The 24,758-nt window shown below is 43.7% G+C and overlaps 1 protein-coding gene across 1 annotated transcript; it reads right to left on the reverse strand.

Annotated features, from left to right (window-relative positions):
• Window positions 1-9,748: 9,748 nt before the first annotated feature.
• On the reverse strand, window positions 9,749-23,515 carry LOC123028092 (transmembrane protein 45B-like). The gene is made up of 6 exons (XM_044439604.1): window positions 23,381-23,515; window positions 16,632-16,834; window positions 14,762-14,974; window positions 11,400-11,584; window positions 10,923-11,068; window positions 9,749-9,866 (listed from the first exon to the last, which is right to left on the reverse strand). The coding sequence occupies exons 2-6, from the start codon at window positions 16,813-16,815 to the stop codon at window positions 9,749-9,751; spliced, it is 846 nt and encodes a 281-aa protein (XP_044295539.1). The 5' UTR covers window positions 16,816-16,834; window positions 23,381-23,515.
• Window positions 23,516-24,758: the final 1,243 nt, after the last annotated feature.

A 24,758-nucleotide genomic window follows, 5' to 3' on the forward strand; every position in this document is an offset into this window, starting at 1 on the left:
TGGGAAACCAACAAAGAGGACTGCATCTTGTACTATTAAATTCCATAGTTTGATCAGGTGCTGTGTGAAGAAATATGCCCAGTTTGGCCAAAAGAGGAAAGGTAAAACTAGCATGATGCATCGCAGAAACTCTCTTTGTCAGCACTGAAAACACAGCGGCATTGGATACCATGCTTCATACAGGATAGATAGCTCATTTCTGGGATGCTGCTCTAAAAATAAACCCACCCCATATGTTGATCTTAAAATGTCACTTAAAAATCAACAGATGGTTAAGTACATATTGTTTGCGTCAGCTGTATCCAAGCAGCCAGGGACATCTGCTTCCACCCTTGGTTTCCAAATAGCCAGAAGCATCGGAGGCTTTGGACCCTCCTGCCTGGCATCGACACTTAGCTACAATAACATGTCCTATCTCTTATGGCTCACCATTTACAATAAGACAAGAAGAAGCAAGAGCGACAGGACACACTGGGCAAGGGAAGAGGACCCTTTGTATGGAGTGATCTTCAAATATCCATCTACCCTTCTAAAATGAACATCCTCAAAAGGACGGCAGTGGAACCAGATGCCAAGAGAAGTTGTGTGCTCTTCCACACTGAAGATGTTCAAGAAGAAAATAGACAGTTATCTGAGTGGGATGCTGTAACTGGTATCCTACACCAGCAGGGGTTGGACCCAATGGCCTTCTTGGCCCCTTCTGACCCTCCTGTTCTGTGATTTTATTATTCTATGATAGATGCAAACCTAAAAAAGAAAAGAAAGCACTGCTTGGGGTTTAATCAAGCTTCTCATGTGAACCATGAGAACCTTGCTGGATGAGATAACAATGGTCTACTACAGAGCTCTATATACCATGACTAGTAGATTTCAATGCGTGTTACATTTATATCCTACTCCTTTTTTTTGCTCATGGTAGTGTACACAGTTCTTTCTGCTGCTCCTTGTAGTCTCAAACAATGTTGGAAGACGTGTTAGGCTGAAAGAGGGTTTCCAGCTCATGAGGGGATTGGAATTTGGGTCTGCCTACTTGTATTCTGGTGCTCTAAACAATGCACAGTCTTTGCCAACTGGGTGTCTTCCAGATATTTTGAGTGGCACCCCCTACAGTTCCCAGCCAGACCAGCCATTGGCCATGGAGACTTGGAAGGGTTGGAGTTGCAGTCCAACAGTCCAGCTCATCGGGCACGCACCATGGTGGGGGAGTCTCCATACCCTAGGAAGCTCTCAGGCACAGCATGAAGCCAAGAGTCCAAACCTCAGGAGGCAAGTGATCTGTCACTGCAAGGGAAATGGGATATCCCCTCTCTTTACTGAACTGCCTCTTCCTCAACTAGATCTTGGCCAAATCAGGATAGATCTCCATAAGGACATAAATAATCTGTCGTCACATTCTTTTCAAGAAGGCAAGATTGAACTTACCTGACTTGCTGCTCTTTCTTTGCTAAGGCCCTGTGGATCCTCCCACAGTCACACTTGGAGTGTGAACTGCATAAGGCAGGTGTATGCAAGAGTAAACCACAGGTAAGGGGAGGAGCACAGCAGAGATGATGATGATCAGGTACATTCTCCACCCTAAACTTCCTTTTAACCAGTTGACACAGTTTCATAATGAGAGGTACCTTCAGATAGTTGCTTGGTGAAGTTTTCAGAAGGGCATTAGACACATTCCAATCTTGCCATCATGGAAGCATCCTTTTAGATTCTTTCATCTGATGTTCCAAATGCTACGCAACCCATAATAAGTAGCAGCAACATCCTGGATAACAAAGTCGGGCCATTGCTCAACTTCCTGAAATTTTGGGTCCCTCCCAAAGCTTCACTTCAGCCTGCAACTTTCATCCTACCAAATAGAATATGTTCAAGGCATTTTTTCCTGGACTTAGGAAAAAGATGTGATTTCTTGTGGTGGTCTCTCCCAGGACCAGTCTAGAGGTGCACATGCCTATCCTATCCTGAACTGAGTCCAGCACACAGAAGCATCATGCTCATAGTTTGGCAGTGCTTCTTGATCCTGACCTACACTGGATGACCAACTTCTAGAAAAGAAGGATCTTTCCTCCATACTGTGCTGTCCCAACATAACTACTGCAATACATTCTATTTGGGGCTGCCTTTAATGGTTCTTCAGAAACTAGTTGATCCAGTATGTGGTGGGTATACTGATTCTGAGGTTGACTGCAAGGACCATGTTGACTGATTTTGTATAAAGTCCGCTGCTATCTTTGTGCTTCCATGCTAAATGTCCGGTGCTCATGCTTGCTTCCAAAACCCTTTAGGGTCTGGGTTATCTGAGGGAGTGCTTTCTCCCCTGTGTACTTCCTCAGATACTGTAGATGAAACTCAAATACTTTGGCCACCTAATGAGAAGGAAGGACTCCCTGGAGAAGAGCCTAATGCAGGGAACAATTGATGGGAAAAGAAGAAGGGGATGGCAGAGGATGAGGTGGCTGGATGGAGGCACTGAAACAGTCAGCGTGAGCTTAATTAGACTCTGGGTGATGGTGGAGGACAGGAAGGCCTGGAGGAGTGTTGTCCATGGGGTCGTGATGGGTCGTACATGACTTTGTGACTAACAACAACAACAGATCACTTTGATGGTCACATTATGTGTTGCATTAGGGATCATGATTACAAAGGCATTTTTAGTGGTGGCACCTGAAATACGGAACCAGTTGTTTGCCAAGGCCTGCCATATTCAGAATCTTGGTCCTTCTATATGGGACCAAGATTCTGAAACACTTTGCAGTTTTTTTGTTTGTGGTATAGCTTTGCCATCCATTCTCTGGTGGCATATATAGCAATTTGTTGAACTATAATTTAAGCCATAAAAATATACCAACACTGTTAAACAGGGAACTAAAATGAAGAAATGCAATAAAGCACAGGCATGCAATAATGAAGAGGAACCAGGTCTTACAGCACTGACACCTTTCTATTCGCAGGAACATTGGCTTCATAAAAACATACGGACATCTCCAAGAGCCATGATGGGCTGACCAAGGATCCGTCTCGTCCCAACCAGCTGCTTGTAGGATTCCACGAACAGGATGCGAGAGCAGCCACACCTTCTTACCCTGGTGCTCCTCTAACTGCAGGCTGCCTGTTCCTGCTTAGCTGAAATTCTCACGGTAGCTGTGGGAGGAATCAGCTTCCCACTGCCCCACAATAGTACATTGTTCCTGGTAGTAATGGGAAGTATTTTGCACTGCTATCATCATGAATGGGTAATTAAGAGCATCCACTTAACAAACACTCTGTTCCAGGGGAAGGGAAAGGCCCAGCTCTGTTTTGTTGGTATGACTCAAGACGGCTGCCTGCAGCTTTGAGCTGCCAATGAGTTGCTGCATCTCAAAATATATCACAGTAACAGTGCAGACATGCCTTAAAACTTCAAAAAGCCCAAACCCAGAATTCTATGCAAAGGCCCTTAAAGAGCTCTTGAAATGACTGAAAGAGGTAAACAGTCTTTTCCTGCTGCCAAGAAGAAGACCACTTAGGTGCCAGGAGGGCTGCTTTCTCGGAAAAGTGCCTTTTCCTTGTAGCCGCCTGCTGGATGTCACTTGCTGATGGCTCTTGGAGAAGGTCTCTAACAATGATCTCAAGGACTGTATGGGAAGAGGCAAATCTCAAGGTAATTTGGCCCAAGAGGTCAAGGCTGTAACAGTAATCGCCAGCTGAATCCAGAAACATTGAAGCTGACAAGGAACTAATTCAATGCATCGTTTCTTTTGTCCGTTTGTTTCATTTTATTGGCTGCTGTATGTGTTCTTTTTCCTGCTTATTTCTTCTTTAAATAGTTCTAGGTTTTGGATTTTAGTTTTGGTTTTCTGAAAGGCATATTTTGAAGATAGCCCATTGATCAAGTAACCTCTTTGGTGGACTGCAGGAATTATGTGGTTAGGGTATTATGATTATCAAACTAGCTAAAAGTAGGCTAGATGGAACAACTACCAGGTGGATTCAAGGTTGGCTACAGAATCATATTCAAAGAATGGCATCTTCTCTAAGTGGGGAGAGGTAATGAGAAGGGTACTATGGGATCCGTTCCTCTTTAGCATCTTATTAATGATTTTGATGATGATATATAAGAATGCTTATCAGATTTGTAGATGACACAATATTGCGTGGGACTAATACTCCAGAAGATAGAATTCAGAGTGATCTTGGACTAAAAACAAGTGCTGGGCTGAAAACAACAGAATGAAATAGCATAGGAACAAATGCCAAATTCTAGAAAACCTAGAACCTAGGAAAAAGAAAACAAAGGCATATTTACAAGAGCGGGAGTGTGGGCACTACAAGCAAAAAGGATCTTGGAACTGTTGTAGATCACAAGCTGAATATGATACAGCTGCAGAGGAGTCAAAGACTATATTGAGCTTCGGTAATACAAGCAAGCAATCCAAATCATATGAAGTACTATTCCTCTTCTACTCAGCACTGGTCAGGCCCCATCTGGAGCAATGTCTCCAGTTCTGAGCACCACAGTTTAAGCAAGATCCAGTCAAAACTGGAAAAGTTTCAAAGGAGGGCAACAAAGATGGTCCAGAGACTGGAGACAAAGCTCTTGGAGGAGACACTGAAACATCTGGGCATGCTAGGCTTGAGAAGAGAAGACTGGGAGGAGATATTCTACAAGTACTTGAAAGGTTGTCACACAGAGGAGAGCCAGGATCTCTTCTCAGTTATTTCAGTGTGCAGGATGCAGAATGATGGACTGTTCTATGATTCTGTGATATTTTTATTTTAGTAAGCCTTCTCTGTTTCTTCTGTTTCTGAGAGGTAGCTATGCATGCTGCTGTTAGGACTCGTGTCTTAAAGTTTCATTGCTGGTAATTTGCTTTTTTACGTGCTCCCTTTGCCTTTAATTGGATTGTTATTGAATGTCAGCCATTCAGACCCGATCATATCCCTTTTCAGGCTAATTGTCTGTTAACAGGCCAGGAAAATCAGGGGATGTTGCTTTGGAGCAGGCACCATTTTACAAGCACGATTGCGGAAGATCCCAGCATGAGGTAAGCTGTGTGTTTGTGTAAGCCAATAGGAGCAGCTTTTGGGGAACGCTCAGGGCCTGATAGAGGGAATCTGCTGCATGCTAGAAATGCAAGGGCCTAGGGCAGGGGTCCTCAAACTACAGTCCGCGGGCCGGATGCGGCCTGCCATGCCCATTTATCCAGCCCGCCATGTGGTGAGGCAGCTACTTGCTTGTGTGGGGCTCATTTTGGACTCGCTCAGAGAAAAGGATCTCCTTGTGAGCAAGCCTCCACCTTGCAGTGCGTGTGCAAGGAGATTGTTTTGGACTCGCTTGGAGTGACCTCTGCATGCTCCTGCCCTTGCCTCACCACATGCACCCCCCCCAGCCCAGCCTGCACCCCCCGACCACACCACCTTGGCAGCCTGCGCCCATCACTGGCGCCTTTCAACTGGCCCCCTGTTCAAAAAGGTTGAGAACCCCTGGCCTAAGGATGCAAGAACTGTGTGGTACCAGACTGAAGGCCAACTCCATCTAGAATCTTGTCCCCATAGTGACCAAACAGGTGTGTCCCACAGGATGTCTACAATCCAGATACATTGGTGGGGGTGGCTCGTGTTAACTGCAACCGGTACACTAAGACATATTGCCTCTGGTACTGGAGGCAATATATGGCCATCATCACTGGATAGCTTCATGAGTGTCAAGCAGTCTGCTCAACTTGCAGCTTTCAACATAAACCCAAAGATTAAGTCTTCGGGGACACTCCTTCCTAAAGAAGCCAAACCTGACCATGTGCTGCGTTCCTGGAATTCTCTCCAGTGAAGCCAATACAGTCCATGTAAGAGCGTCGTCATCATTTCTCTTTCTCTTTTCTGTTTGCTTTCCATTATTTTCGGGAAACTGGAGGATGATGACCATCATTACCATCTCTTGAGGAAAGGCCAGGATTCTCTCTATGATGGGGTCCCACAATTCCCATTTCAAAGCCATTTCCCTGGCTGCTACGGCATGCATCTGGCAAAAGGTTCTCACTGCCAGTGGCTGATCCAGATGACAAACCAAGGAGCTACATGCAGAGTTTGGATTCCTCTGGAACAACCACACAGAATTCCAGCAAGGATGCAAATTTCTGTTTCGGGCACAACATTCTTCTGCCTTTTTTGTGTTTTGGCAAAGAACCTGCATTTCAAACGACATTTCCCTCCCAAGCAGGGGTTTTGTGGTGTCAGTGTGTGTGTGTGAGGGAGGGAGGGAGGGAGAATTTAATTAAAGTTTTGTCAAACAGCTTCAACAGATGGAAGATTTTAGAAAGGAGGGAAGTGTTGTTGATTATATTTCTATGGTGATCATAATTAACCAGCAGTATAATAGAGAGAGGAAGGGAGGGGGTGTGCCTGTGTGGGGGCAGGACATGTTTGACATCGCATTATCTCATCTTGCCTGGAACAGGAAGTGGAGGAACGAAACAGTGAGTTGGAAGATAAGAGCAGCTTCTCCCTCTGAATCAGGCCCAAGTCCCCAAGTCCAGCACTTGGTCACCAGCCCTGGCGGGACATATCCTGCTGGGAAGCTCAGAGCAGCTGTGCTCCAGGCCAGCCCTACTAGGCCAGCCCCAAGCATCATCTATGAAAATTCCACCAGGGATTGAGGAATCCCCCACCAGAGCTCCCAGCCCAGCCTCCCAGGTAGCCCAGCCTCCCAGGTCAGGATGTGAACTACCTGACTGCAAATTTAGCAGTGAGCACTTGTGGTGGGAATTTTGAACCAATGGACACCTGTCGTTGCTACCCAGTCAGCATAGGTATAATAGGGAACTCCACCATGTGCTTGGGGTCAATTGCCCTTTTGTTTGCAATCACGTTATTTTTGAGAATAAAATAGTTTTGAGCCTCTGAGTCTTGTTATGCTTGACTGGGCAAAGCACATCAGGTCCAGATCCTTGTGTCCTTCAACTCCCGAAAACTATCTGGGTAGTGGGGGTTGAACTTGTGTCAAGAAGTTCCCCGATCTTTAATTCTAAGTGCACAGAACCCCCCCACTCCCAAAACCAGGATTTTTTTCTTTATCTGCTGCACCTTGTGATTCTGATAAAAAACATCCGAATTCAATCTGTCAGACCTGAAGTCTGCCACTGCTGTCACACACCATAAACAAGATCTTCAGTTTTGAACTGAGATTTTGCTGCCCTATTTTGGCCACTTGACTTGGATTGGGAGGTTAAGTAGATTCTACCCCACTAAAAAATGAACACACTGAATTCATTCATGCTTAGAAAAATGCCTAGGGTGATGGTTTGGTAGGTTAGAAAGCTCTCCCTCTCCCCAGCCCCCCACCCCCTGCCCCACTTTTGAGATTCCTTGAAGAGAATGTATCCGAATTTCTCCTTTAATCATCCTTGCTGGTAATGGTAGGATGAACTGCTCCTTTGGAAAACACAGTGATGGCCTGAAGCCTCTGTACAACTTTGGGCTCAAGAAGACAGGCATGGAACAGATGTCTGTTAAGGCAGCTGGTGCTATTTGTCCAAGTGATGCACTTACAGTATGTCTACCCTGACTGGCAATGCTTCCCAGAGTCTCTTTCACATCACTTGCTACCTGATCCTTTCTAAATGGCAATGCAGCCATTGAAGCTGCAGCCTTCCTCATGCAAAGTAGGTGCTGTAGCACTGAGTCACTTCCCTTATAACTGAAGGGCCAAATCCAGCTATAGGATGAGTATCTGCTCACTTTTCTTATGGAGCTGGTAGGTGTCCAGATGACGACCTGTCTAGATATAGATGCACACACACATGCACACATATATTCCACACGCTGAGACAGGTCTACTCTAGAACTGACCCAGCATTTCATGCATACAGTGGGTTATGCTCATGTCACTCCTCTTCTAAGATTTTGGAGGATGCTTCCAAATGGATCAGTGGGCAGAATGCTGGACTGGATGTATCCAAGGTCTGATCCATCATGGCTCTTCTTAAGCTCTTAATTTTTCCCCATACCATTTCCCTGCTTCATTCCCAGATGCCATCTGTAACCCTCCAGTGGCTTCCAACTTCTTCTATCTTCTTCCTTTTCCTTATGACAGAAATCTGTTGTGGAGAAAAAGCTGGAATAACTGTGCAACACTGTCTTACTGGGAGCACTAGGAGTTGTCCAACTTGATGCAATCGATGTGGTATTTTATAGTCTTTGCTATACCGCCACATTATCCCAGAAGGCAAAGCAAACACTGCTGTCTTCAATTTGCAAGGGCAGCTTTGGCAAGCTCTTCATTGGGATGGCATTCATGGATCCTTCATTCATTGTCTCCTCAGATCACGCATCTTGTCTACTTGCTGCATTTTCACTGACAAGGACGGCTGTTCAAATGTTTTATGCATACAAAACATGCATATAAAGAATGCCTGTTTGTAAGGTAAATATGACTGGGGGAGAAACAGATCATGGCAATCAACTTAAAAATACAATATTTGATAGTAGCATTTTTTCTTAAAACAGCTGAAATAGAAAAGCAATTCATAAGATGGGAAGTGGCAAAATTAAGCATTTGAGTCATTATATAGTTTACATTTCTGTCACTAGGAGTGAAGGAGAAATCAGTCCAGGTTTCATTTTAATGTGCATTTATTTAACTTTGTACTTTTGAACCATATACAAACTAAAATCCTTCAAAATTTGCATTTATTCAAACTTTGCAATGAGAAATGCATGCAGACATTTGTACCTTTGGTAAATTACAGGCTTTCTTTCTGTTTTAGAAAACCTCCCTTCATGCTTTTAGCAGCCCATTTGTTTCTTTTTTAAAAATAAAATAGCATTTCCACCTGGGAGGCACTTCTCAGAATAGTCATGTGACCATCCAGGTGACTACCCAACTTGGTATGTGAGGATGGTATGAAATGCCTGTCTCTGATGAACGCTGGTGCTTTTTAGGAAGTGGAAGAAGGAGTAGAATGATGAAACTTGGGATGGCTGGCTGGCGTAGCAGCTGGAGAAATATGTCTCTTCAGGAGTTCATACATAAAACAAGAGAACTTGGAAGGATGGAGAGCTTCAGAAAGAGATTGGACAGAGGCATCCAGAACCTTATAAAATAACAATTATTGTGTCAAAGTAAGTTTCTTCGTCACATAGGTGTGCTTCGGAAGAGTAGCTGAAATTTGTAGCACTTGTAGCTTGCCTCTGCTAGATATCCACTCCAGGGTTGAAGTTGGGTTCCATTTGCATTCCATCTTTCCAACTAAGATGCTTCGGTGGCATAAGTGAAATGATCTATTTTGCATGGATGACAACCCCACAAAGTTGATTGGACTGATGGAATGTCTGATGAAACAGGAATGTCAGTCCAGCTCCTTCTGATACAAAGCCAGCACCCTAGTTGTATATGGGCTTCTAAAAATACATTATTTTTTTACTATAGTTTAAAGCTGCTAATCTTTGGACATCTCATGTAGGCTTTAATCTGTCTGCTTTCACTCATCCTCATCTTATGTCATAAGTTCATTAAGACCTTCTTTAAAAGGAAACCAAATATCATCAAGTGTTGCACCTCCAGAACTTCTCACTTACTTGGGGAAGTGGAGTCTACATAATGATACATTTCATGGTAAGGAGATGTAAAGAAATCTGATGCACTGCAGCCTTCTGACAGCACAGGTGCTTTGGTTTTCTGCAGCAGAACATTCTTGGGAACTGTATTCTCTAATACTTCCGAAGTTTGATTCTTGAGTCTTCTGAAGATGAGAGACACCAACAAAGCAGGCATCTTGGCTCATTCCTCATCGGATCCATTTAAGAGGGCCGTGTGTGCAATGTTCTCATGCTTCTTCTTCCAAATCCCAAGCCTGAACTCTATTTGCCCATCATTTCTTCGACAGTTCCTGATGTAACTGTGAACAATGACAAGCAGAGTTTGAATGGCTGTCATGCGCAGTTCCAGTGCAAAGATACAGAATTACAGTCCATCAACAGCATTTGAAAAGCAGACTGAAAACAAAAGTGCAAGGGTCCCCTGATCGTAATCTTCCACATTATGGTGACATTTACTCCCTACCTATTTAAATTATATATTAAAAAATTCTAAATTTGCACTATTTGCTTTGCTCACCTTTTGTGGTGGGGAGAAGGAAGGATGCACTTCAACTCTTAAAACAATGTTAAATGCATCCCTCTAACATGTAAAAACTCTATAATTCCTGAACCACCAAATGTTGAAAGGAAGCATGCAGGGTACTTTGGTTGAATGCTTGCTTTGTCTGCCCAACCCAAACTACTTCCAGACTTTGGCCCCTAACCCCAACCCCAACCACTGGCAGTGTTTCCATACATTCAGGAGTATGCAGAAAGACAGTATTAGTATACTGGCCAATATTACCTGATGTAGTTAAGCTTCAGGACAATATAATCTGAAGTTTATAGATTATAAACTAGGAGAGAAGGCCTCTCCTTGGGTCTTGTAGACAGCTCATTTTGTCCATCTAATCTAGCGTAGTTCCAGGTCCATGGACAAGCATCAGGATAAAGGCTTTCCTAACACTGACTTGAAGCTTAAGTCTAACAGTCATATGACATTCCTATGCATGCCCAAGCAAGCAGTATGTGCACTCTGGTTGATGGCCCACTCTTTCTGCCCAATCTGGGCAGAGAGAATACAGCACAAATAAAATGTAAACAGCACTGAAGACGCTATAAAACAATAACTGCAAGGAAACATTACAGAAACAATAAAAGACAGCAATCTTCTTGACTTGTTTTCTTGCTCATGGATTAGCCTGTTTTGCAAGCCAACCCCATGCCTTGCCTTAGTTACTTACTGAAGTTTGTGATACCCTGCACATTTTCTTACAAAATAAAATGAATGGTGCATGTTTTGTGCATGGAGGGTCATGTGCAATGCCATTTTATGTGGATCAAGGCCAATGATTTTAAGTTTCCAGAATGCTTACCAATGAATCAGGATATAGTTCACACTTGTAATGAGGATAGCTGTGGCATAATGCCAACAAAAGCACATAGTAATGAACATCATGTTGCTGTGATCTTTTTCATCCCAAACTGGTTCTCCCCATGGTGGGTACAGCACAAAACCTATCTGGACAGAAAGTAAATATGAGCAACAGCAGGAGACAATATTAATGTAAATAAGATAAAGGAAGATTCTCCAAGCACAACTACAAACAATTCCAACAAGAAAAAGGTATAGAAGAAGACAGAGGAAACCCATGTGGCTCCACAAAGAGCTAAGTGACAACCTCAAAGAAAAAAGAATATGTACAGGAGGTAGAAGCAGGGTCAGGCAACAAAGGAAGAATATGAACAAGGTGTCCAGCTACTTAAAGTGGACGGCAGAGTGATAATTAAAACATTAAAAATGCATACAAATGCCCATCCTGAATGCCGTCACAATAAGGAGTGTGGCCAACCTGCCAAAACCAAGTTCCTTGCAGAAGGGCAAGGGTGACGCGGAAGAGCTCCAAGATTATGTTGTCTCGGAGGAAAACTTCGATGAAGGTGTTGACAGCACCCCCAAAGATGGCCGTCAGGAGCAGGGAATGGATGTGTTGGTCCAGCATGGGTCGATTGCTGACGTGGAAGTAGAAAAGGAAGCCTGTTGAGATGCATGCCACATTCAAAATTGCAGTCACAGAAAAACATATATTGCATTATCACTCTTATGAAGACATACTTGAATTACAAAGGGGCACTCCATATTCTACTATAGCATCATCCATGGCAGAATGAACAGCACTGAGTTGGCATATCAGTATTTTCAAGCTTTCCAATGGCATTCCTTGTGATAGGTCAGGGGAAAATGAGCCGATGCGTTAAATCCAGGCAGGAGGGAAATTAGAACCTGTGAATTGGTTGCTTAAAGAAATGATGACCCTCCCACTGGCTTTATACAGTGTGCAAACATGTGTGTGTGTGTGTGTGTGTGTGTGTGTTGATGCTCCTGTCATGTTCCCCAGCCTTGACTCACATATGCACTAGAGGAGAGCATGGATGGCATAGAAGTTTACAGCAATTCCTTCACATCCCAAGCAGCCGTCATCCCTCCTGCGTCAAAGGAACAGGCTGCTCTAGGACAGGCAGTACCTCTTTGACGGTATGAAAGCCCCTCCAAAAGGATGGCACCTAGATCAGGACTAGGCTGGCCAGCCCTCAAGATGCTTGTGCCCTCTCAGTCCATGTGAACTAGAGTGGATGAAATGGACTGATCTCATGGGGTCCCTAAATGGTGTCCAAATAACCTCAATTCTGGCAGGTTGCTTTGAGCTCTGAATGGAAATTCCAACTGTGATTTCATCTCCTAAGGAAAGTAGGTGTGTGTTTTTTGTGCATGGTGGATACTAGAAGGCACAAGAGTGATAAGATGCCAATCTTAGGCATAAAATTTGCAGACCTGTTTCATAGATGTGGGCATTCTGCACTCATAAATCACAGTTTTATGCCACTGATAACCATTTTACTGTGAGCAGTAACTATAGCTATAAAGCAGGAGTTCTTACCTGGCAACTTCTGGGCAAATTCCTTATGTAAGATTATCCTTTCAACTTTGACAAGTTCTTTATATGTATAAACTCCTTTTGAATCCATATCCTAAAGGACTCTAATTGTTGTTTATGGTTACATTTAATATGGCACAAGTTCAACACCAATCAAAAATGTCTGGGTTGGACCTGAAGACCCTCTAGCCTTTGTCCCATAATCTCCTAATCTTCCTTCCTTCTCTCTTTGTCTTCCCTATCCCAGTCTTGAAATTGCAAAAGATCTTCTAATGGCTCCCAAGTGAACACACCAAGAAACATGAAGAGGAGAAACAGCCTGTCTCCTGCTCTGATCTATTTGCCCCGCTTAATACAAGGAAGGCCCGAAATTTAGGCTGCAGACTTCCATGGAAATTAGACATGGAAGCAATGTTTTTCTCAGTGTGAATCTCAGTCAGTGAGTCTGCTGCTTCAGTCTCAAACTCCAGGTGAAAGCAGACCAGCAGACAACCCTCAACATTGCCTAGAGAGGCATTAATTGCTCTCTGGGGATAAGCAAGTTGCAGGGGTGAAGCCTGATGGATGGAAGACAAGAGCAACCTCTGCTAGCCATTTATTGCAGCATGACAACGGATGGCTGCCTTGCACCACCTGAGGGATCTAGAGCAGCTTGTATGGGGAGCCTTTGATTCCCTGCCATTAATTAGGGGTTGGTATAAGAAGAGCAGCTTGGCTTCAGGATGTGTGGATTTTGTTAAATCAGTTCCATCTCTGTTTCTTAGATTGTCGGGCAGTTTTTGTTGCATCTTCTACTCACTGATGGACCTGGTTTTGTTTTTGGTGAAATTCATTTTACTTGTGTAAATGTGCATTAGCTGATGTGAATGAGCACAAATGCAATTGTGCTCATCTACAAGGAGAGGAGAGGAGAGGAAGAGAGAAAGTCTGCAAGTCCCCAGAATCTGGACGATCTGGAAAAAAAGGTCATCCACTGAAGAATCTGCAGGTCAGATTCATAGAAAAGCTGAATTCATTTGACTCTGCAGTGGATTTCTCCATGATCCCTAGCCTGACTTCAGCCAAAATATAATCTTCAGTTTTGCTGGTTATAGTCTCCACCCTGTGTAGGCTCATGTGACTTTCCTGTCCAATATTTAGTCACGGGTCCTATGAGAGAAAACTGAACGTGAAAAGATGCAAGAAAGAGCTGTTAAGGTTGGAGGCACACAATGTTTTTTAAGGGATTTGGCTTGATTTTGAATCAAGTATGTTGATTTTGCCCTGTGATCTACTGCTCTTAGTGAAATGGGTTTTGCAAGGTTTCTACAACAGCTTGTAACATTTCTTGGTAAAAGGTAAAGGTTTCCCTGACACATGTATGCTAGTCATGTCCGACTCTACAGGCGGTGCTCACCTCCGTTTCACACCAAAGAGATAGCCTGGCAAAAGCAGGAAGAATTTATGTACTGTAAATGATTATCCCACTTTCAACTGCCTGAGAAAGAACCACACTGCACTGTTGACTCTCTGGGTAAACTATATGCATACATGAAGAAGTCTTAATCAGATCATTGATCCAAATATTTTTTTCTGGGTGCTCCTCAAGATTATTTCCACACAGAGCACACTGCAGTAGACTAAACCTGATATAACCAAGGCATGGATAACTGTTGGCAAAGCAGAACGACTCAGGAAGGGTCATGGCTGGTGCACCAATACGGCAGTCACTCCTTTGCATGGATGTCATCTGACGATCCATGGACAGTGTAGGGTAAGGGAACAAGCCCAAGCTGTGAAAATTAACCTTCAGGAGAACCACAACTTGTTCCAGACTTTCCCTCCCCCAACTACACCATTAAGCAATGACACCGTGTTAGAGATCTGTAGTATTCAAAAAATCCCAGGCCCAGTCCTTGACATCTCCAGATGGGGCTGGGAAACATCTGTCTGACACACTCTAAAGCCACCATCAGTCAGTGAGCAAGACGGAGGAGAGTTTTGACCTTGGTACAATTACCTTCCAATATCTACTTGCTAATATTTCAAGGGTGCTTCCAGATGAAGCATTTAATGTGGAATTGTCGTACCCCATTCATGGAGTTTTATGGGAGGTCCAGATGGTGGTGTCATCTATGTGTAACCCTCGTATGTCATTCTATTGCTTCTCTCAACAATCCTTATCTTAGGGAATCCATTAAGAAGGAAAAACTGGAATTGCTGCATGACATCTTGGGAAGGGGAGCGCTTGCATGCAGCCATATTCTGGAAGCATCGTGAGCCTCAATTTGAGTACCTACCTTCAACAAAGAGTGCAATAGCAAGCGTGAGGCGATCCAGGCCTACAGGTGCTTTGGCTGGTGAATAGGTGAGTATGTCCATTGCTCCGGAGATGCCAAAGAACAGATACATGGTCGAATGCTGCCAATTCATCAGGTACATCCAATGATGTTGCTCTTGATTGTAGAGATGCAAGTGGGGACCATCTGGAACAAACTGCTCAGCAAGGATCCCTAAGCAACAGAAAGAAAAGGTGAGCAGCTCTGCTCAAAGGTATGTTGAAAGAGCCAGTTGAGAGTCAGTGCAATAGTTAGACTAGGAACTGAGAAGTACAGGTTTTGGTCTGCACATGCCCATGGAATTCAGGGAGAAGGAGAAGGAGGAACAGTGCTCTTGAACAGTTATGCTAGCTTTTCCATCATTTATACCCACAGCAGGAGATGGTCTTTGAGTGTTGGATGGCGGCAGGGTTGCAATATTTCATTTAGTTATTTTATTCTCTTAAAATGTCCACAGGGTTGCAATATTTCATTTAGTTATTTTATTCTCTTAAAATGTCCACACCTCATTATTCAAATGCTAACAACAGCTATCATCTAATTCCAAATCAGTACATTGTCAGAGCACTATAGAAATCAACAGCAAAATAAAAATAGCAAAAAATCATTAAAACAGCAAAACAAAACTAAAATAGAATTCATTAACAAAAATCCACACCAGACCTCACGCAGGTAGAAACCTAGGATGCCTTATACTGAATCAGAACCAGCTCTTGGTCCATCTAGCTCAATATTGTTGGCAAAGACCGGGAAGCTCTCCCATGGTTGAAGCAGGGTTCTTTCCAGTCCTCCCTAGAGCTGTCAGGGATTGGACGCATGCAAAACAGGCTCTCTCCCCCTGAGCTCTGGCCCTTCCCAAAGCCCAAAAGGACGTTGGGAAAGCACAGCGAACAATGTAGTTGGCTAGATTAATCCATGATTCAGCATGGTACGAAGTGCAGAAGAATGTTGAGGGATCTCCAACATGCTCTATCCATATATTTAGGATGGCAGCTGTCATCAATCTCAACCGTCATGATTAACTGTGAGGTGTGATGAAGTAAGTGGTCCAAAACACTTGGAGGGCACCAAGTTTGGGACATCTGGATTAAGGTATCAAAGATATCTTGATCAATTAATAAAAAACTGAACAGGTTTTGATGAAAACCAGGAAGCCCTATGTCTGGTATTTAAAGCAGTCCCAGCCTAAATAATTTTGTGAGTAATGTGAAACCAATTTTGGCTCTATGGACATAATCCCATGCATGTTTCCATAGAAAAAAAGGGTCACAACTCCCAATATTCCAGTGAAAGATGGGAGTTGTAGGACTTGTTTCTGCCTAAACTTGACTCAGATTGAACTTTTAGTCTGCATTTTAAAGCAGACTTGAATAATTAGGCATTGCCAAATGAATACACAAACTAAATCCCGTTATTGTTTAAAATGCATGCTTCTTGAAACAGTACAGTTGAGTTTTCCAATGAAAACAATTCTACAAAAATATCTATATTCATGGAAGTGCACTTTAAGATATTAGTGAATGTGTTGCTAAATATTCATTATTGTCGGGAAAGTGCTTGCAAAATAAATAAGTAAAATTGGATGTATTAATGTTCCATCCAAAAGTGTGTCTGAGTAAGTGTGTGTTAGAGAAATGCAAAGAAAAAGATGGTTTTTTCATATCATCTGTAAAAAAAATCCTCACCATTTCATAATGTACCAAATGCGAGTCTGGAAAAACATAACTGAGAGAAACTGAAGCTGACGTATTTGTCTGTCCCTGTCCAGATATTGGGGACTGCAGGTGGTGCAGTCCTGATATTTGGCAAATACTCATATTGTGAGCCTCACCTATTATTGAAAAGGCAACTTTGACTGATCCTTCAATGAGCTCCAGACGCTCAAAGCTATGGTGCACCTGACCACTTTTGTTCAACTTCCTGATGTGGTGTTTCAGCGAGTATTTCACAGACCACCAGAGGCCAAAAAGGATGAAGAAACTTCCCGGAAGAGCATGGCCTCTAAAATTTGCCATTCTGGCCACCTCACAGGACCTAAGTGGTGAAAACAGAAGACAGTTCAGATGGCGTAAAAAGAATGCACGGAATAAATGTAACCTGCAAAACTAGGAGGTAAGAGAAACTTCCTGTGGAAAGAAAAGAACTTTCTTTCTTTTCCTGATGATTTGATTTGAATTTTAAAAAAGTTTTGTATACAGTAAAAAAATTGTTTTGTGTACGTTGAACAAAATGCTAAAATGAAAGAAAATCAGAGGTGACAAACTGATAATATTGATTATCAATTGATTGCATTTTAAATCATGTTTTATGTATTACTTTTATATCTTGTCTTTTTTCCTTCTTGCAAGATTAGTCTGAGCATCAGTGACTGACCCAAAGTCACCTAGTGAACTTTGTGCCTGAGTGGGGACTGGGATCTTCTGAGTCCCAGTCCAATGCTCTAACCACTAAACCATCCTGGCTTTCATTTCTAGCCCACCCCTCCTTCAACGAACTCAGGTCACGATGCACTGGATTCTCACTCCAATCTAGCTAGGTAAACTGTCCTGAGATTTTATAATAATCAGACGGTATATAGGACATTTAAAATAAATGATAAATAGGATAGAGCAAAACAAAAAACAAAAACAAAACAAAAAAAAACTGCAGCAGAAGACCATTTCTCATCATCCTCACTGCAACTGCAAACAGCTCCCTTGCTGGTTCATCTGCATCTTGTTCTGACCTAGGCAAGGGTGATGGTGAAGAGGAGGAGGAGGAGGAGGAGGGACGCCACAGCCTCCGTCCTCTCTGATGCCAAGCAGGCCAGAGAAAGCAACGATGAGCAGGAAGAGGCGTGAGAGCAGCAGGTAGCGATAATGGTGGTGAAAGGGCGAACCCCATGGGGCAGGGGACTCACTGAGGGTGTCTTGCCCTAGTACCCCTAATAATCTGAGGCCAGCCCTGGCCCCAGGACAATGTGCTTCGAACACAGGTGCAACAGTCACCTGGCAATCGAATGCCTCCTTCACCAAGCGCTAAGGTGAGGGAGAGGCAGGGTGAAAGATTTAAACCCCTGTTTGTCACACACAGTAGCCTCCACCTGGACGTACCTTGTAAAAATGCTTTGTATCAGCTGCACACAGCGCTATCAGAGACTGTGAGCAAGGTGACTGAAAAGACCAGGAACCAAGCTTTGGTTCAAAGCTTTGCTGAATAGATGGATCAGCAGGTGCCCTGCCTCTTGTCTGTATTCACATCCAGCTAGTTTGTATAATACAGGAAACAAACAAAAATAATCTTTGTGCACGCTTGGACTTGTTCAGTCACTGTTTGACCTTGTAATGCTGCTAGGCAGTTGAGAACACGTCACCGTTGCAGCATTAGATCAGCCACTTGCAAGTGCCTCCCCCAGGCTGTGGGGCACCCCTGGGCGAGGCAGACTCAATGGCCCCCAGTGGGGCAGCCTCTTCCTGGCCGTCTCTTCGAGATGGAGCCAAGACATCTTGCTCCCAGCATGTGTTGGAGGCTGCGGATGGGTGATCACTTGTCGTGCTGCACCGATGATTCCATAACAACCGAGTATCATGGTGTCCTGTAACTAATGCTACTTTATGTTTCAATGGACACAGCATTTAAGACTGAACAGAATCAACCAAACAAGTTAATTCCGCAAGAAACCCAGACTCAAATGCTTGCCCCCCAACATGGAACTGAGCCTGTATCGCTGACACTACAGATGTATCTCTACTTCCATCAATATCTTGGACATAATATGACAAACCTGCTTTTTTGAAAAACCTTGGAAAACTAAAACCCCAGAAAATGTGTTCGTGACATAAAACATCTGGGTAGTCTGTTCAGACATGGATAGTGACTGATGTACATGGAAGAAGAGTTAGAGGTGATGATCTGTGCACTCCTGACTTAAGCTTTTGTGGGTGATTTAGGGAACAGGCAGAGAAAAGAATCATGGGGAAGCAAAGAAAGGTTAGGCACTCCTGAGGTATCAGTTTAGGTAAAAAGTCAGGAGTGATCTGGCAAATGACATTGAAAAGAGTGATGTACGGATCAATATGTTTAACTTTCATTGGTTAAATCATGCAGCCATTGACACATAGCTGGCCCAGAGAAAAACCCTCTTTTGTAGAAATTCGCATTTGCGCATCCTTGAAATGAAACTGAATTTTAACCAGACACCATTCCAGAGAGAGCCAGTTGACCCTTGACAGATAAAAGCTGCCCAAACAAAGGGCAATTCACACCGAACTTCCCCATCCTCCTCCTAGCATCTTCTCTCTGCTTTGGTATGTGGGCAGGAAAGTTCACCATTGCAACTTTTTACTTCTGTAACCTATTACAAAATGTTAACTGTGTTATGTGTAAGCCTTTCATGATCAATATATTTAAAGGACCAGCTGAGGCCTCCTCAGGCGCACCTTCTGGAATGATTTGTTGGTAGTCAGTTATTCTTGTGAACAAATCCTTCAAAAGAGAAACTTCCTGTTGTGCATTTTGGGCAAACGCACACCAGGACACGGACCTTTTGGTTCAACAAGAGCCTGGGTTGTCATAGGTTACTTTTTGCTTGGGGCCAGCAATTGACCCCTCTTTGAAATATATCAGCAAATTACCAGGCAGACTTTCTGCCCAGATCCATCCTAAATTATTGGACTCCACTCCAAACCCTTCAAAATCCATCTGATGCAAAGGCATGCTCTTGGTTCTGTCCAACATGGGAGTCCAAAGGAGCACGCAGGGACAGATTTTTCACTGTTCTGTGTTTGTAAGCGCACAATGGCGTGCAGCTGCCTAATCATTTACTTGCTTCTCCTATTATTAGCACTTTAGATGTAAGTTACTCTTTAAACTTGGGCAGAGGGCTTTATTTCTTCCTGGAGCAGCAACGGCCCCAAGCATAGCTTTTTTCTGTTGCTGCTTTCTCCTATTTTTGGACTGTTTAGTTTAGGAAAAAAGTGAGCAAGGGGAATCTTGATAAAGACGGACAAAATTATGCATGGTATGGAAAAAGTACAGGGAGACATTTTTTCTTCCTCTCTGGTAATGCTGGAACCTGAACGGGTCATCTCAGGAAGTTGGTTGGTGGGAAGGTCAGGGCAGAAAAAGGAGGTACTTATTCACACAGCTCATAATTAAGCTGTGGAATTTGCTTCCACAAGCTGTAGTCATGGCCACAAATTAGGATGGGTTTAAAAGAAGATTGGGCAAATCCCTGGAGGGGGAGGCTATCTGTGGCTGCTCGTCCTGATGGCTGATGCTGCTTCCAGCACCCTCTGGAGAATATGGGCAGAAGGTGATGCCATGCTAATGTCCTACTAGTGGGTTTGCTGAGGGCATCCCATTGGTCCCCTCAAAAACAGAATCCTGGATTAGATGAGCCCTTGATCTCATCTAGCATGTTCTTGTTTTCCCTGACCAGATGAAGTGGGCCACATGTCTCACTTCAACACCACACCTTGTGCTAACTGTGCCCACAACTCGTCTAGGCATTTTATGGAAATTTTAACCAGCCTTGTCTGTGCCCAGTGACAGTATTTGCAGCAATGATAATTATCATCGCTACCTTCACATCCTAATGAGTGTGACACTTTCTTTTTACACTTTCAATTTTTGGATGTGCCTCAAGTTTCACATACAACCCAAGTATCTGGCTGCATTCTGTTTTAAAATAAACCTTCTATTTTAGGGTTGTATTTTTTGCTCTCAGGCAGTATGGAAATGTAATAAGTAAGTAATCAATAGATTATAATGCAACACAGAACTTAATCATATGTAGGTGCAGTGGCTTAAAATCCAGTGCAATAATTAAAATTTAGTGCAATAACTAGACTGTAAGCTTGGAAGGAACTTCTTACCAATGGGTCTACTGGAGATTATAGATGAAATGTATGTTAAAAGTATGGGATTTTTGCTTAAATTGGGATCTCTGTCTTTGAGCCCCATTCAAGCCTGCCATAGGCACATTTCCATCTGCACTGAGCTCCAGGCTGAAATTCTCAAAACTGTGTGAACAAGCACAACGTTTTTGCTCTTTTCTATCTGTTTGCAAACAGAGGAGGGAAGCCGGCCATTGTTGGTTAGGTTCAGGTGGTGCCCTGTTGGTGTGCAGTGCTCCTCTTCTTCCAGGGAACAATTCCTAGCAGATCATATTTCTTATTTATTTCTAAGATCCTTAGTGGCTGCCCTTTGGAACAAAATAATTCTTAGATAACCTTAAAAATAATCAGTGCAATATAATCACAGTATACACATTAAACATTAACATGCAATGACATTAAAGTCGAATGCTACTCCATCAGGCTCGGGGAGAACAGGAGATGGCAGAAAGCTGGGAGCGGCAGTGGCTGGGACCCGGATGAGCCTGAGGAGAAATGAGGCTTGGCATTACCCTAAGAGCCGAATGTGGAGGGAGGGTTTGGTTGCTTCTCTGGAAACGGCGACTGCACGCTTCGCAAGGCAGCAATTGTGTGGCTGGCTGCCTATGGGCACGACGGCTGATGGTCCTCCACCTGCCGGGCACCTCTTCTGCTTCCTTGGAGCTGCTCGTGCTTTGTTGCATTGGGGGATGCTACAAAGGTGCTGTGATGCGGTCGCAGCTATTCTGCTTTAAGTCCTGACCACTTCATGCAGCCGTAGTGTTTCCCAGATGGGTGGCTGTGGAAAAAGGTGGACAGGTGCCTGGGGACCAGGGGAATGCTGTGGCAATGCAGGAGTTCTTAAAACGATTATCAAGCAAGCCAGCTTCGAGGTGCTCACTTGATAGTATTTGAGATTGAGAAGTTTGCTCAGTCTCTAGTTGAGCTCAGATCCCATTGAAAGAAGTGAGATCAACTTAGTCATTACGGTGTTCCTTAATTTCAGTGGGAAGTAAATTCAGCTAACCTGCTCTGAATTCAAACCAGTGTTTGGACTGGATCCAGACCAGTGCTTTGGACTGGATCCAGACCAGTGCTTTAAGCCTTCTCCTCCAAAGGCATATGGATGTGCTTGTAGATGGGCAGGTTTCCTCTCATGTAAAGAGAAAAAATCGCACACATGTCATAAATACTCTAGGAGATGGTTAGGTGAGAGGTAAGAAAGTGTCGCCCATCAGAGGTAATAGCTACCAGAAGCAGCCAGTAGCATTCTAAAATGCAAATAAAGGTGAAGATTTCCCAATGACATTAAAGTCCAGCCATGCCTGACTCTAGGGGGTGGTGCTCATCTCCGTTTCCTAGCCGAGGGAGCCAGCGTTTGTCCCCAAACAGTCTCCGTGGTCATGTGGCTGGCATGACTAAACACCGAAGTGCACGGAAAGCTGTTACCTGCCCACTGAAGTGGTACCTTTTTATATACTTGCATTTGCATGCTTTCGAACTGCAAGCTTGGCAGGAGCTGGGACGGGGCAACAGAAACTCACCCCATTACGCAGATTCGAACCGGTGACCTTTCGATCAACCAGCCCAGCAGCACAGTGGTTTAAACCACAGCACCACAGGATTGCAAAAGTGCTTTTCTTACTTCCAGGGTGTGCAGGTGTATAGCGGCTTGTGTTTGTTTCCAGTGTCTGGCATGCCTCAGAATGGACCTAGATGAACTATGAACATCTGCAGGAGATGAGGGGACACACAGGCGCAAATGGAATCCAGGGCCATGTCAGAGTATTTTGGCATCTTAGGCAAGGTATACCTTCAGCATCCTCCCCATCTGTTCAACATCCCCAGCAAAGGGCGCATACAGAAATAAACACACCAAGATAGGTAGGACATGCTCACTGCCTCAGTGACATGCGTGAAAGGATCTGCTAACGAGACATCTGTTTGGCCAGTTGTAAATCACCCTTAGAGACGACTGGAAAAGCAGCTTTTTCAACAACATTATATAACGGAGGCATTTGTCACTATGGACAGACCTGCGTTCGACAGGAACAAGACAGAGTTGGCTGAACAGACTCAGCTTGGGCAAAGGGACCCCTGGCCATTGTCAAGGCCCTGGAAACCCAGGTTATGGCTGGTTTCAGTAGGAATCCCCTAAACTATTGATCTGCATTTTCAAGGTAACAGCCACTATGTCCAACGTTGGTTGCATAATGGAATGAATCAAATAAAAATAGTTTTGACTTCTGAATATGCATACATAGAATTATTTTGGAAGTCATGACTGCAGCTGAGACTGGCAAGCCAACCCTGATGTATTAATTAACCATAAAATATACTTCCAGTACTACTGAGGTCACTCCACAGGTATCTGGACAGTGATAGTTAACTGAGCTGGAGGGTGTGTTATCACCTTCTCTGATCTAACATTTACATTTTAACCTAATCCTTCCAGTACCAATTGAGCCTGCAATCCTCGAGCAGCCTTACCTGGCAGTGAGCTACTAAGAACTCAGTGGACTTACTTCTCAGTAGACAGTAAACAATCACAAAGTAGATTCTGTGTATGGTTTTCATTGTTCTAAATGTGTTTTCAGAATATAAATGATATATTTGGGAATAAGCTACCTGAAGGCACTTCAGGCAGTGTGTGCGGAGATATAATACATACAACCAAGCAATAAATAAATACTATCCCAACTCAGAGAAAGCAGAGAGATTTTACCTGGTTCACAGGAGGATTGCTTCCTGCTGCCAACTCCTGCAGAACTGAAAGTCTATCTGTTCATGCAGCAGGTGGACTGCTCATGGCAAAGCTGCACAGGCAAGGTTACAGGATATCAAACAGTGCATGCCACACCTGAAGTGGGAGGAGGAAATGAAATATTTCTCCCTCAATTGCTTCTCCTCTGCTGAAGAATAATCAACGGAGCATGGATGGATTTCAGTTTAATTGTAAAGTCAAATACCTTCCCATCCCTGCACTTCTTCTTCCTCTTCTGGAAGTTCTTCTTTCTCCTGATACCCTCATAGTACTGGACTTGTTTTCTCAGCTTTTGGTACAGAGCTGACATGTCTCCCTGTGGCCAACTCCCTAAGAAGCTCCTGGGACGTCTTTTTCTTTTTTCATTGCTGGTTCCATGTCGCTGGGCAACACTTACATTATTTGCAAAATGTTCTTTTTCAAATAAAGCATGGATGGAAAGAGAGAATAGAGATCTGTCTGTCTGCCATCAAGTCATTTCCAACTTATGGAGACCCTACAAATGAAAGTCCTCCAAGATGTCTTATCTAGACATCCCTGCTCAGTTCCTGTAAATTCAAGGCTGTGGCTTCCTTTACAGAATTAATCCATCTCCTCATTTGTCTTATTTGTGTTCTGCCTCCAGCTTCCCTAGAATGATCGTAAAGCTTATGGGTGTAAAGTTTATGAATCAGTAACAAACTACCCACAAATATGTTGCATCACAACAGGAAGAGCTCACAACAATGTATTCTTTGTGGGAAGATCTATTTCCTCCCAGCTACCATGTGGATTACAGATAAGCTCAGAGGAAACAGAGAATTCTGAAGGGGTGGAAGATTAAGGAGTCCATGCTCATCAGAAGTGTTCTGGATCATGGGCACCGAGGTTCCACTACCTTCTCCCGACACCCTGAATAGGGATGAATGCAAGACAGCTGACGGCTCCACTGGATACTTCCTGGATTATGAAAGTGAAGCGTCTTATCATAAAAGCAATATTTGCACAGTAAATCCTCATGATCTGCATTATGCTTTATGTAAAGCAAACAGAGACTGGACAATGTTATTATTCTCATATGATAAATGATGTGGGCTGTAGCTGAGGGATAGTAACCTGCCCTACTGGGACAGCAACAGTAGATGAAGGAATGATTAACCATTTCTCCCCATAGCCATGGTGGTAGTAGCAGTAGTAGAAGTGGTAATGCAGGTACCTGAAGGTCATCTGGGGTGATGGTATCCAAAACTGTCACATGGCCCAAAGGAATCAATAGAGTGTGGTGGTTGGAGTTTTAGACTGGGGATCTCGGAGATCCAGATTTTGGTTCCCACTCAGCCATGAAGCTCACTGAGTTACC

Source organism: Varanus komodoensis, unplaced genomic scaffold (assembly GCF_004798865.1).
Source record: "Varanus komodoensis strain SLA01 unplaced genomic scaffold, ASM479886v1 scaffold35, whole genome shotgun sequence".
Classification (NCBI taxonomy): Eukaryota; Metazoa; Chordata; class Lepidosauria; order Squamata; family Varanidae; genus Varanus; species Varanus komodoensis.

Excerpts from the sequence above, each read along its gene's own strand:
- LOC123028092 (XM_044439604.1), bottom strand. The coding sequence starts at position 16,815 with ATGGCAAATTTTAGAGGCCATGCTCTTCCGGGAAGTTTCTTCATCCTT. Across the intron at positions 14,975-16,631 it reads AGTTGCCTTTTCAATAATAG|GGATCCTTGCTGAGCAGTTT; the intron begins GTGAGGCTCACA and ends TCTGTTGCTTAG. Across the intron at positions 11,069-11,399 it reads AAGGAACTTGGTTTTGGCAG|ATAGGTTTTGTGCTGTACCC; the intron begins GTTGGCCACACT and ends CTTTCTGTCCAG.